Below are 12874 nucleotides of genomic sequence, written 5' to 3' on the forward strand. Positions count from 1 at the left end.
CTCTGAAAAATCAAACCAGAAAAGCCAGGCCTTAACCCCAGGACTGGATCTAAGCAGGAGCTCTAATTATCTGTGGTCTCATTGGGTGGATTCCCAGTGTGGCCCAGAACGTGGAGCAGCCAGTGGGGAAGGCCTATGGTGAGGTCCCGCAGAGGAGCAGCTGAAGGCCATTTCCCACCCACCAATAATCCTCACACTGTCATCCTTAACTGAGCGCCATGCACCTGCATTGTGTTAAACCCCGCACAGAGGCCTTTCTCCCGGTAGTTTCCCTGAACCCTCACCCTGGCTTCCCTGACTCTTCTCTTCGGGAAGAGGTTCCTGCCTCTTGGACTGCCCTCTCCTGGTCATCTTCACCGCCTTCTCTTACTTGCCACTCAGATGTGACCGTGTCCTGTGGATTCTCCTCTCTATATGCAGCGGGGTCTCTGGGGGAGAGCTCATCCCACTGCAGGACTCCAGGACTTCCAAAATGCTCCGGCCCTTGAGCATCTGATCCAAGTTCCCCGTTCGTGGGCTGCTTCCCGTTAAGTGTCCTCCGGGCAACAGAAACTCCACAAGTCCGAAGCTAACCTCGATATCTTCACTCCTAAACTTGCCCCTTGGCCCACGTGACATCGTCTGCCACCCAACTCTGGCCACATCCGGTTCCCTGACCCTTTCCCTTATATTCGTTATTCACGAAGTTAGGTTATTTCCATCAATGAAATGTCTGAAATATCTCTACAGTCCATTCCCAACTTGCAATTTCCACCACCACTTCCCTAATTCTGGTCCTCACATCATTTGCTTCAGCTTTTCCAATTACATTTTAACTGCCCCCAGTTTCCTATAAGAGCCATTTAAATACTACTGAGGCATAATTCCAAATACAGGTATTTTCACCCTTCCACTTAATATTTTGGTGACATCAGATTATATAAAATCCGAATTCCTTTGCTTGGCAGAGAAGGTCCTTTTTGTGGAGCCCCACTTTAATGTTCTTTCATCCCATCCCTCCCCTTTTCCTACTTAGTCTGTGTGGTAGCTGCCTTACCTCTTGTCCACATGGGTGAAATCACACTTGTCACTCAAGGCCCAGCTAAAATGTCACCTCTTAGGTAGAGTAGAATCTTCTACAACCCTGCTCAGCAAATTTAGGGTGCTGTGTCCCTTGGGCTGTTATCACTCCTTTGCCAATACTGTTCATGCTTGTCCCATTACCTCATTCCCTCCCTGTCACCCCTCCTTGCTTGGGAATGCACATAGGGAGAGACTCATTAATCTTTATCTCCCTAGCACTGAGCAAGGTGCCTGATAGATGTTGGTGGAGCTGAACTGAGACCACAAAGAGTCCTCCAGTTTTGGGGTTTTTTTTTGGTTTTTAAGCTTTTTAGCTAATGACTCTAGCGAACTGATTCAGGTCCCCTCACCTCTGTGGAATGCAGACTAAATTATGTGACAAGCAAATACCTTTCTTTTGTCAGAAACAGAAATCTATACCTCTTTAAACCATGGTCACTGGACTAGATTTCCCCAAGAACTATTCCCTGGCTTTTTACCTTTTCCAGTACATTGCAACTGTCTTCTTTATGTCCTAATTTAAGTTTCCCCTGATCAATAACTTATCCTTGAGAGACAGACACTTCAGAGAAATGAGTCATTTAAAACTTCTGTTTTTGTAGACATCTTTAGGGAATGATTGTGATGGGGGGTGTGTGTGTGTATAGACACATCCGCATAAACGTACTTGATAAGGAAATGTTCAGCAGTAGGTCAATTCAATAATTCATTTAGTGAATATTGCCTTTCATTCTTAATTTAAACCAGTCCTGGATGGCAACTAGCAGGGTTATTAACAACTGAAAAACATATTTCAGAAAACATTCAAAAGGTCAGCTTAAAAGACCTCGGTGGAGAAATGCTTAGCCGTGGCTGTGACAGTGTAAATGGAGTAGAATCAAACCAGAATTGAGAAGTGTGTCGTCTGATTCCTGCTTCCACGGCTAACCGTGGGGACTGAGCGTGCCTATCAATTACTGCTGAAAAGTTAAATTGACATTTTAAAATCCCAGTTTTTAAAAATTGTGGCAGTACTCACAGACCCACTGCAGGATCTGACAGTGGACACGTGGGCTGCTCTAGGGATGTAGTTGAGGGGTAAAAAGTTGCATGAACAATATTTGCAAGGCTGTCATCTACCTTCTGCTTTATTTGTGTGTGTATGTGTATATATATACACACACATGTATAGGACACTTAGTTTCCTTAAGAATTTTTACTGGATGTTTGTCTAAAATACAGCCAGCACTTAAGGATGTTCATTTTGAAATAGTGGTGGACACTGTTTAGATACAAACTTATGACCACCCTCAGAAAAAGCTTTGTGTTTTTCCCCTTAAACTTGGTGCATCACTGAGTACGGAGGAAGGTGAGTTGGAAGATCCAGTCCTGACTGAATAACTGGCACAAAGCAGGCTGGGGAAATAGCATGATGCCAGGTGGAGTTCTGGGTTCCTAGGGCTAAAATGTGTGACGACTGTGGCTCTGTCTGTCTGGTGTAGAAAGGGTGGCCTGGGTTGGAGCTGGCCAAACGTGGGCTGAGAGGAAATATACTTTGCTTTTCTGCACTGAAGCCCAGGGAGGACTTTCTGAAGTGTGTGGGGCAGAACTCACCCAATGCTGCCTCTGCTATACGTACCCTCCCGGCCTTTCCTTCCTGCTGGGGCCACTCTAGGCTGGACCCCTGGAATTGGTGCACCTCTTATTTTCCTGAACCCGCAAATCCTATCCTTACCACTTATAAGGTCTCAACTATAAATATTTTCCAGAGCTCTAGCAATAATTAGACAAGCTACTACGAAAGAGAGAGCATTATACATCAGTTAAAAACATATGCAAAACCAAAGCTCATTAGAGAAAGATAATATTCATGCAGATTTTACAAACCGTGTCTTTAGGGTGGCCCAATAAGTAGAAATATGGGGACCCATGCTTGTCACTTTTCATGCACATGGAGAGACTGGAAGGTACCATTCCTAAAGGAAGGGGAGGAAGAGCCTAGGACCAATCATTAGAATTAACAGAACCAGTGACAAAGATATAGTATTACTGTTAGAATCAAGATTGCTTAGTACGTTTAGAGCAGCTGAATAAAAATTATCTAGGCAGTAAGAATAAAGACTTTAAGTAAAGCTGACCCTATCAAGCATGCAGCAAGTGAAATTAGTGAAAGACTGAGCTACGTTCATAATCCAAAAGTAGATTTTTTTTTCTCAAAATATTGAAGGCATTCTGAGGTGCTTTTAAGGAGGCACAAATGTTTAAAACTTGTTGAAATCGTAACTTCAGAATTTTTGCAGAATTTTCTCGTAATGATAGGGTGTTTTAGTGAGACCAGCTGTCATTTGAGAAGTCACAGTAATCGTTTCTAAATTTTGAAAAATCCTCAAATTAAAGACATGGTGTGCCCATGTTTTTGTTTTCTCTAATAATCTCATAAATTCTTACAGCTCTTTTCACCTGTGACAATTTGCTTATTTACAGTCAAAGTTCACAGTTGACTTGCTGGCTGTAATTATTTTCTGGAAAAAAATAAAGCTGAAAAAAATGCAGCCAGGTTTTTCCTGTTCTACGTGGCTGTATTCACCTGTCTGAGGGCTGTGCTCTGAAACCAGCCTCTTAGCGGCTGTCTTGGTCTGTGTCTATCTCAGTGTCTGGGCTACAGTTCTTTACCTACATGAAGATGGGTACTAGAAATTCTGGACTATCTGTCAGTGATCTCCGCGAGACAGGCCTCTGGGAGATGTAATAGCCGCTCCCTGCAACGCCTGATGCTGTGTTCTCTCAGCTCCACACGGTGCGAGGTAGAGGGGGATGTGAAGTTACTGTGATCAGATGCACTTAATCCACGCAGCTCAGACATTTGGGGGCCTGATCCCCGCTTTGCCAGTATACACTGATGACATTCCCTGTCTGAATGCCTACGTCGCTCCACACATGCTGCTGTGTATCCACGGCTTCAACACGCAGAATGGAACAGCGCTGCGCGTGGATGTCCCCTTACGCCCCCTGGGATGCTTTTCATTGCACAGACTGTGTCTGAGGGGAGGGAGTCTCAAGGGTGGGAATGAACAATTTGAGGTTAAAGGGAAAGTAGAGCCTCTCTGGGGTGAGGGAACTAACGCTTAACAATGAATGTGAGGGGGGAAATTAAATTTCAGAATTTATTAAGTGTACCATTTAGCCCTGCTAAGATGCAAGTAATTTTGTACAAAGACCATCAAGTGGTTTTAGTGTCACACAGAGAAGGCTCTCATTTGGTTCTAAACGTGGGCTTTACTGGGCTTGAAATATACATGTGCTAGGAAACCTCGGACCAGAAGGTCAGATCAAAGAGCCCAGAATATGGTGGAAAAAATTGCTACGAAGGCTGTAGCAGAAAGTATGGTGAAACGTGAAAAACAGAGTTGCATCCTGTGCTGGGCGTATCTGATGCAGATGTTAGGAGTCTACATGTTCAGTCCTAAAATTCAGGGTCCTGATGAGGCCAGGGTCACTATCTGTTGGAAAGTGTGTGCCAAAAAAAAATAGAGACCTTTTGCCAGAAGTGTAAACACAGATTCTTCTGTAAGCAAGTGTCTGAGCTAACTTAGAGCTAAGAGCTGTTTAGTCCAGGCTAAGCGTATGTTTGTTGTTCTGTTAAAAATTTTTTTGAACCCAAACAGCACATTGAAGAATGTGTGATTCTCAGTGTGTAGAGATTTTGCTACAATTAGAGCATGTAATTCAAGCCTGAAGCCAGGCATTATATAATCGCATTTTTGGTCCTGACTGAGGGAGTTCAGTTAAAAAGAAATGTTGGGATGTCTTTGTCAGAACAGGACATCAGGGTAACCCTATCTTTGAGCAAGGTTGCAGGCAGGATTCTCAAATAACAAAAATCTGGCCTTACGGATTCACTAATTCTTCCACTAGAAATGAGGGGTTTTGAGTACTTTAAAATGAACGCTGGTGAGTTATGTGATTAGGGAACACCACGATAGGGCAATAGGCCCAGGCATCTCTGAAGGGATGCTTTAGAGACTTGACATTCGCTGGTTATGGGAGTTGGCTGGACCTACCCAGGAATTTGTCTTATGGTATTAAACTCCACTTTCAGTACCTGGAAAGCGGGGTTTTGTCGGCAAGCTCCTTCAGAGGGGTCAAAATCTTTTCTGTATCATATCTCTTTTGAGACAAGAGAAAATCAGACAGTGGGGAAAACAGCTTTGGCATTTAGCACCAGCTTCATAATGGGTGTAGCTGAGGGGTCAGAAGCTTATCCTGATTCAACACTGTCATGCTCTGAACACAGGGTCAGGCTGTCCTCAATGAGGAGGGTGGGAGCTGAGCTCAGACTGTCAAAAAAGCCTGAGATGGAAACGGCAGGAAAATCTAGTCTCCTTTCTTTAATTTTAACAGTTGCGAGTCTGAATGGAGAGCGATTCAGATTTGATGGGCAAAGGGGGAGCCGGGTTGAGGGGCTGCGGCTCATAGAGTGAGAGGTCGACAAGACATACAGGGGACAACAAAAAAGCAGAAACTCCTGCAGCTGGCCTTTACAGGAGTGCTAAAGGAGACAAATCCAGCATGGATTTGTCTCCGGGGCATGGGATTCTCTGGGGTGGCACTTTAAAAATACAGAGTCCTTTTGACTGGGGCGAAAAAATAAAAAATACAGAGTCCTGGGCCAAATCAACCCAGTCCTGTGTGTGTGTGCAGCTTTAAAACCATGATGCAAGCTTTCTTTTAACCTTGATCGCCACTCCTCCCCTGCCCTCCATATAAAAACGACTCTCTGGAATTTGTGACTTCTTTGAGTTCCGTTCCAATGCTCTTACAGTGCTCAGCAGTGCTGCCTCTGAGAAGGCTGCCTTCTCCCTGGACTGTTGTGGAAGCAGCCCTCTCTTGGGAGAGCTCAGCTTCACGTTAGGGAAAGCAAGAGGAAGTTCTTACCAGAACCTAAATACAACTATCCAGCAAGAGTTACTGGAGAAGTTGGAATTTTTAGGTTTTCCAAGATGCGTGTGGAGCCCTTCTCAGTGGGGGCTGGGAGAGGTATCTGTTCATTCACTCATTTCCTCCAACAATTTATGTGTTAGGGAACTGAAGGAGGTCAGACCTCAAGAGCTAAACTGGTTCTTCTTGGTTGGTTTCTTGGTTACTTCGTGGTCTAATATATTTTATCAGAGTCTTAAATACCTAACAAGTGAGGACTGGGGGAAATGAGTCACTTAATATACCCTGCAAGAGAACAATGTATGTTGGGAGAATATGCAAAAAAGAAGGAATTTCATCACAGTCCAAGGTTTCCAATAAAATTATGTGAAGAAATGGGCTTTCACCCCCATCCTGAACGCACTTTAATAAATGAGGTTTTGGCTGAGCAGTGGGGAAAAGAATTTCAGACTTGTGTATCCTTCAAGGAAGCCCCCTGCGTCTGACTCCATGAAACAGAAACTTATTGGAAGTTTCATGATTAGTGAATTTCCTGGGGTTCCCTAAATGCTGCAGAGAGCAGTCTGGAGCCTTGCAGCCGAGGAAGAACCCTGTTCTCTGTATGATACAGCCACGGTTCTGCCTGACAGCCTGTCCTCTTCCCGGATCTGGCTCAGTGGAGGTGAACTGGAGTGATTTGTGGAACCACTCATGAAAAAGGAAGATACACTCAACCATGAATGTCAGAAGCTGAAATTAAATTTCAGAATTTATTATTGAAGCGAGCCACCTTTTGCCCTATTAAAAATGCAGGCGAAACAGTGCAAAGGCTATGGAACCATTTAAAGTTCCAATAAACGTGGTCTCTGAGGCAAAGGCAACAGAGACTCTCCCCATGTCTGGGGGAGGCACAGAGTCGTGCACCACGGACACCTCAGGCTGTGAGGTTACAGAGCTCCAGGCTGAGATCCACAGGACGGGAAGAGCAATGATTAGCAAATTTGCTCAATAGAGTTTTATCTCACTAACTTGGAAATGAGAATAATTCAGACTAGGTCTAAGCAGAAATGTATCCACACTCAGCAAGTCCTTTTCTTCAGAAAAAGTACAAATTATTAGCATAAGTATTACAAAGGAAATGCTTAACAGATTAAAGAAGCCAAGTGCTTTTCAAGGATCCTTAACACTCTAAAAGTACTTATTAAATTCCACGAATAACTAATAAAACCCATTAAAATTTTTTCATTAGAGCAGATCCTTTGAGACCTTTTAATCAGTCACCACACTATTAGAATCAATCGTTATACGTATCCTCATTCTTAGACTTTCAGCTCACTGAGGGCCAGGACTGTGTCTTACCTTCAGTGCCTGCAAAGTGCCTTGCACATAGTAGGTGCTCAGAAAAATCCTGCTTTCGTTGAGGAAATAGTAATGACATTAATTAATGGTATTAATTACAGGTTCTGCCTTACATGGAATATGTGGTAGGAGTATAATGTCTAGAGTTGACCTTTGTATGATCAGAGGAAAGAAAGGATTTGAACAAGTAATTGTAAACAGATTATAGGGGTAGGCTTATAACATTCACAGGCTAATGCATATTATTAAAGAAGAATAAACAAACGCTGCTTAGTGCCATATAAGTAGAGACTGGTACTGCTTAATCTGGTGCTCTAATATTATTGTAAATCATTTTTATTTACTGGTTAAAGGAAGACTTTTAACTATTTACCCATTCATTCCTTCAGCTATAGTCTGAATATATATAGTATGGCTCAAATAGATCTTTTCTTACTTAATGTAGTTATATTATCCTTATAAAATGTAAACAGTTTCATTTACCAAAGGCCTGTAACACTCAACACCTATCAAAGATACAATTAACTTTGAAAATGGAAGTGCAGGCAGAGGTCTAACTCGTGGATCGGCTATTTCTTTCCCCAAAGGGAGATGTGGACATTTGGTGTTAGTTGTCCCTGGGCCACTGGTATTCTGAGAATTTTGCTTCCTCCTGGGAACCCTGCCTGGCCTCCTAAAACCATTGAGATCATTTACAATCAAACTCACTTCAGCATTCTTGTCATAAAGACCTGTAATGTTGCTTAAGAGAATCAACAGGTCAGATCACCAACCAAGACGGGAAAGCCTAATTCTGTTTTGTTCTGATGAGATTTGAACAGCAAATATTACCAGGGCAAGGCTCTGCGTTGGTCTGAACTGCTTGTGGAGGACATTTTTTCATCCAGTGGCACCTCTATCTACCCTGGCCCTGGCTCCGTGGCTCAGGGTGTACATCAAGCAAATGTTCCGTGTAGTCCCTGAATGCTAATGAAGGACACCTGTATGTCAAGACAGGGAGATAATCTGCATAATGTACTCCTGTGCAGCTTTAGAACCAGGATGCATGCTTTCTTTTCTCTTAACCTTTTTAGATTTACTTGTAACAGCAAGAACCAGTATTCAGGAGGCCGCTGCTTCTGCTGTATCATCTTTTGATCCTTTCCTCAGTATGATGGAGTCAAGTTTCCTTCTTCCTGCTAGTTGTTGAGATGTATGTGTCAGGGGAGGGGGAACCCAAGCTCTCATTGACTAGAGTGGAATTGAAGTGTCTGTCTCCTGAGCTGCTCTTTCAAGGACTTAACTGTGAAAGCAGCTTCTCCGCGGAAGCCCTTATCATTTCCCCACCCTCCGCACAGCTGCTCAGCCACCCCTGGGAGCAGCCACTATGCTCGCTCGTGGCTGCATTTGCTGATTTTCGCCTCTGAATTGGCGGAGGTGTGTCTGCCGATGAGTCTCATGGTAATTACGGATGGCAAATTTGCAGCATATTTATTCCCTTCCTCAGCTCACTTGGCTTCACACTGTCGATTGTGTAGTCCACAATCTGACAGATCACCTGGGGTGTGTTTTTCTTTCCATTGCACCTGCGCTTATCTATCTCTCTGTCACAGATCACCTTAATGGCTCTGAGCAAGAGAGTTTTCGTATTTCTCTTGACGGAGATCAGCTTTTCCCTGACGTGTCCACAAGTCCAGATAAGGGTCTTGCTTCAAAGCTGCTCTGAATTCTGAAGGTATCAGAGGGAGGGCTGGGGGTTATCACCTAAACCCCTCCAGAGGCTGTTTGCCAGTCTCTTCACCTTCAGAGTTCACTCTAGCCCAGGCTGGGTTAAGCCTCCACACTTCCCTAACAGGTAACATCTCCTATGGATTCTGATAACTCCCTTTAACAAGCTTTTAAGGCTAGATTTTATGCCAAGATTGGGATCTTAAAGGGCAAACAAAGGAAACAAACACAAGATTATACTCATAGTTGACAGAAAAATCAGATTTCCGGTCATTAGGGTGCATATGGATGAAGCAGATTATGTTCTTGGTCACATCTACTAGTAAGCTCAAAGATTTTCGTTCATTGTTCTTGTTGCTGTTGTTTTGTGACCTGCACCCCTTGCCCATTTTATTAAAATACACTCTAGCCTATCTTGGACAACAACAAAAATAAGCAAATGGTGTTTCACGAGAGAGTCTATTTAACTGATGCTGGAGGAATCGTGACGTCCCTTAGCTTTGAGCACTCCTCATACACTGGGGGCATCTGCATAGTCTATGAATGTGTGGCCACTTCGTGGCTCGTTCCTGGTGCCGGACAAGTTCCCAGAGCAGGCTTGGGACCGCTATCCTTAGAAAGGCCTTCTTGCAGAATGCTCTCTGGGTGACCTCTCATGGGAGACAGAGAAAGCATAAGGAAGCCTGCACGTGGATTCCTCCGATTCCACCTTATGATCCCACGGCGTGTCCTTACTACATCACTGTCCTAAAGCTGAGCTGTGAGCACAACTAAATTCTGTGCCCCAGGAGTCTCGTAAGCAAATCTCTGAATGTGGGGTGGTCTCGGGGACCCTGAAACAGCCTCCTCATTAGTCGTTGTGAGGTTCCAGAAATACCATTTGAGGCGTTATCCTCAAAAATGCTGATGTGATCCCTAACCTTCTTGGTTTCTTACACATAATTTTGACTTAGATTTTCCTGAAGAACTAATGTTTACTTAGTTTATGACGATCCTTTTACTTCCCTAAAGGAGATTGCTGTACTCTTTTAAATTTGTTCTTTTGTGACATAACCTCTAGAATTATTTTACAGTCAAAATCCATGTCAAATCTAACATCAAAAGTAGCAGACAAGCTCTACCACTACCAGTGTATATGATTTAATGTTACATTTTAGAAGAATACATTCAGAAGTTCTGCAGTACTGCTGGAGTTAAGAGTATTGACAATGGGTCCCTCAAAAGTGTGCACAGATATTTCTCAAACTCTCTGTGTTGGTTAATTTTGGAATTTAACCTTAACTAGATATTTTCAGACGACATTAAGAATTAATGGGATAATGTCGACATGATCTTGAATTTTTGTGCTGTTCAAAAACACGTTTTCATTTTTTTGCTTTGAGGCAGCTTCATGCTCATGCATTACAGTCTGAGTTATGCCACGCTGGTTGGCAGACTATTCTAACTGCTCTCTACAGAGTGGCAGCTGGCGTGGTGGGTGCTCGGAGTCGGGACCAAATAGTGATTCCACAAAAAGAATAGAAAGTTCAGGAGAGCCATGTTGTTCAGGCTAATTTCTAAGATTAATTTGTTAGAACAATAAGAACAGCATTAACTCTATGAGAACCCCTGGATATAGATAACAGGTCTTGTCATGGAGTGAAACACACCTTTAAGACGAGATCTTTTTCAGAAGTGACAGAATCTCACAGGTCGGTTTCATATTACTGAATCCCTTGATGTGCTCTAGGGTGCAAAAAGGTATTCTATTTCAAGAGTTCAGATTCTTTACAAAGGGATGAATGCCAGTGTCATTACACAGGCTCAGACCTGTGCTTATTGCTAATGTTAATAATTAAAATTATTGAATTAGATCCAAGTATTAAGGATGGGAAGCTATGAAATATTTCCTTGGGCGTACAGCCAACCCTACAGAAATTTCTGAATGCTGTCCTACTCTTAATGTGAGGGCTTAACCAGCCCTTCCTGTAGGCTTTGGGTGTGTTCAACACTCTGGAAACAAGGTATTTAAGGGCCATTGAATTCAGATGTTTCAACTGAATGCAGGATTATATCTGTCCTGCTAATAAGGAAGTGTTCAGTCAATTATTAGGTAACTTAGGCAGAAAGCATAATTTGAGAGGAAAAAGTACTATTTAGATTTTGGGGAATGGAAAGGCGAAAATGAAAATCAAATTTATCTAGATCAACAAACAATCTGAACTATTCATTCGATCAGCAGTTAGATCCTATTTCCCTAATCTGGACAGGTGTTCTCTGCGCTGCCTCTGTACTGATAACTGTCTGTGTCTGTCTCTCTGTTAATCCCTGTGATTAATTAAAGACCAGCTCAGGTTTCTCTGTTTTTCATGTAAAGACCACACAGCACTTTCTGATATGCTAAGGTAATGATGTCAGCCTTGCCTTAAATGGGCTGTTGGGAAATAACACCATTAAAGATTTCTGATGGCAAACCTATGAATTAAAATGCATTTTAAAGCCTTCCTCAAAAGCATCCAGATATACAACCCAGGAGTGATTTTTTGGGATATCCCTAAATACCAAGGCAATGCAACCACTGCATGAACTGAAGTTTATGTTTTAATCTTCACACCTTGAAGATTTGGTCTCGCTTGTCCCCTGGCCCCGGTTACACATCTCACGGGACAGTCTGATGCACGAGCCATTTTAGGAAATACCTGATAAATTACTGTGGACTCAAATGAACAGAGGACTACAAAAGTTCTAATATAGGAACGTGGCAAGAACTCCCTGCACACTCAGAGATGCCCTGAAGGTCCTACATTTGCTATTTTCAACATTACCTAAATAAGGGAGCAAAAGAAAGAGCTCACAGAAATATATACCTTGCGCTTAAATATACACATGTGTATATACCTATAGCTATCGATCACTAAATATATATTTAGGTAGAATTAGGGAACTGATGTAGTTTTATAAATAAGCACAGGCATTTACAGTACACAGAAGAAACAGAAAAAAGGTGAATCAAAACGTGAAACGTACCATACTCTGGGACCTGCCCCGTCCCGCGCTTCAGCAGTAGCCTGACTCTTCTGCCTCCAGATTTGATGAGCTCTATTGCTCTGGTGTGTGTCATGTCTCTGGTGCTCTCCCCATTGATTTCAATGATCTGATCTCCTACCTGTTAATTAAAGAGACATCAAGTCAGCCAAAGGCGGTTTTATTCAAGTTGCGAATTTCCAACAGATTAGAGAAGCATCCGTAGATGACCAGTTTCCAGAGAGCAACTGAACAATTTGGCTGCAGACTGCTGCTTCTTAGGAGAGGCTAATCCCTGGCTACATCCTGAATCTGACCACCAAACTTTATTTATCTTTATAGAAACTCACATATCAGACCGTGGAGGTTGTGATATGTCACTTATATTTAGCCAGTATGGCAGAGGCCACAGTTGAACTATTTAGGATTTTCTTAAAAAATTAGGGAATATGTTTGATACTGCAATTCAAAGTAAGCTGGTATCTTTGCTTTGAATCAAGAAGTAAATATTTTAAGGCTTTTTCATTGAACACATTAGGCAGGCATCTACTTCAAAGTGTTGCATGGAATGATTTGTTTTGGGGCTTCTCTGAGAATTTTTGTTATGCATCATTTCAATTTTCCTGGGTGCTATTATGCTATTGCTTTCTTCGTAAACAGTGGTTGGTTGATATTCAAGTTTGATGTATTTTCTATCACAGTCCTTTGAATTAAAAATGACTCCATTCTCCACACATGAGTGATGCCCTTGCTAAAGCTTTGCCATGCTCACACCTGGTTGCCAGGGTTTGGTTAAATACCAATCCCTCTTGAATTGCTGGAAGTGCCTGGGTTCCATTAGCAGTTC

General features: G+C 42.7%; 1 protein-coding gene across 2 annotated transcripts in view; it reads right to left on the reverse strand.

Annotated features, from left to right (window-relative positions):
- The window catches only part of MAGI2 (membrane associated guanylate kinase, WW and PDZ domain containing 2), a 1308856-nt gene that overhangs the window by 46505 nt on the left and 1249477 nt on the right, over positions 1 to 12874 (reverse strand). For both annotated transcript variants that reach the window (XM_024738094.1, XM_024738093.1), the window contains one exon: positions 12031 to 12169. In XM_024738094.1, the coding sequence (XP_024593862.1) occupies positions 12031 to 12169 (139 nt within the window). The remainder of the gene's footprint in view (positions 1 to 12030; positions 12170 to 12874) is intronic.

The sequence above is a fragment of the Neophocaena asiaeorientalis genome, unplaced genomic scaffold (genome assembly GCF_003031525.2).
Source record: "Neophocaena asiaeorientalis asiaeorientalis breed wild unplaced genomic scaffold, Neophocaena_asiaeorientalis_V1.1 scaffold170, whole genome shotgun sequence".
Classification (NCBI taxonomy): Eukaryota; Metazoa; Chordata; class Mammalia; order Artiodactyla; family Phocoenidae; genus Neophocaena; species Neophocaena asiaeorientalis.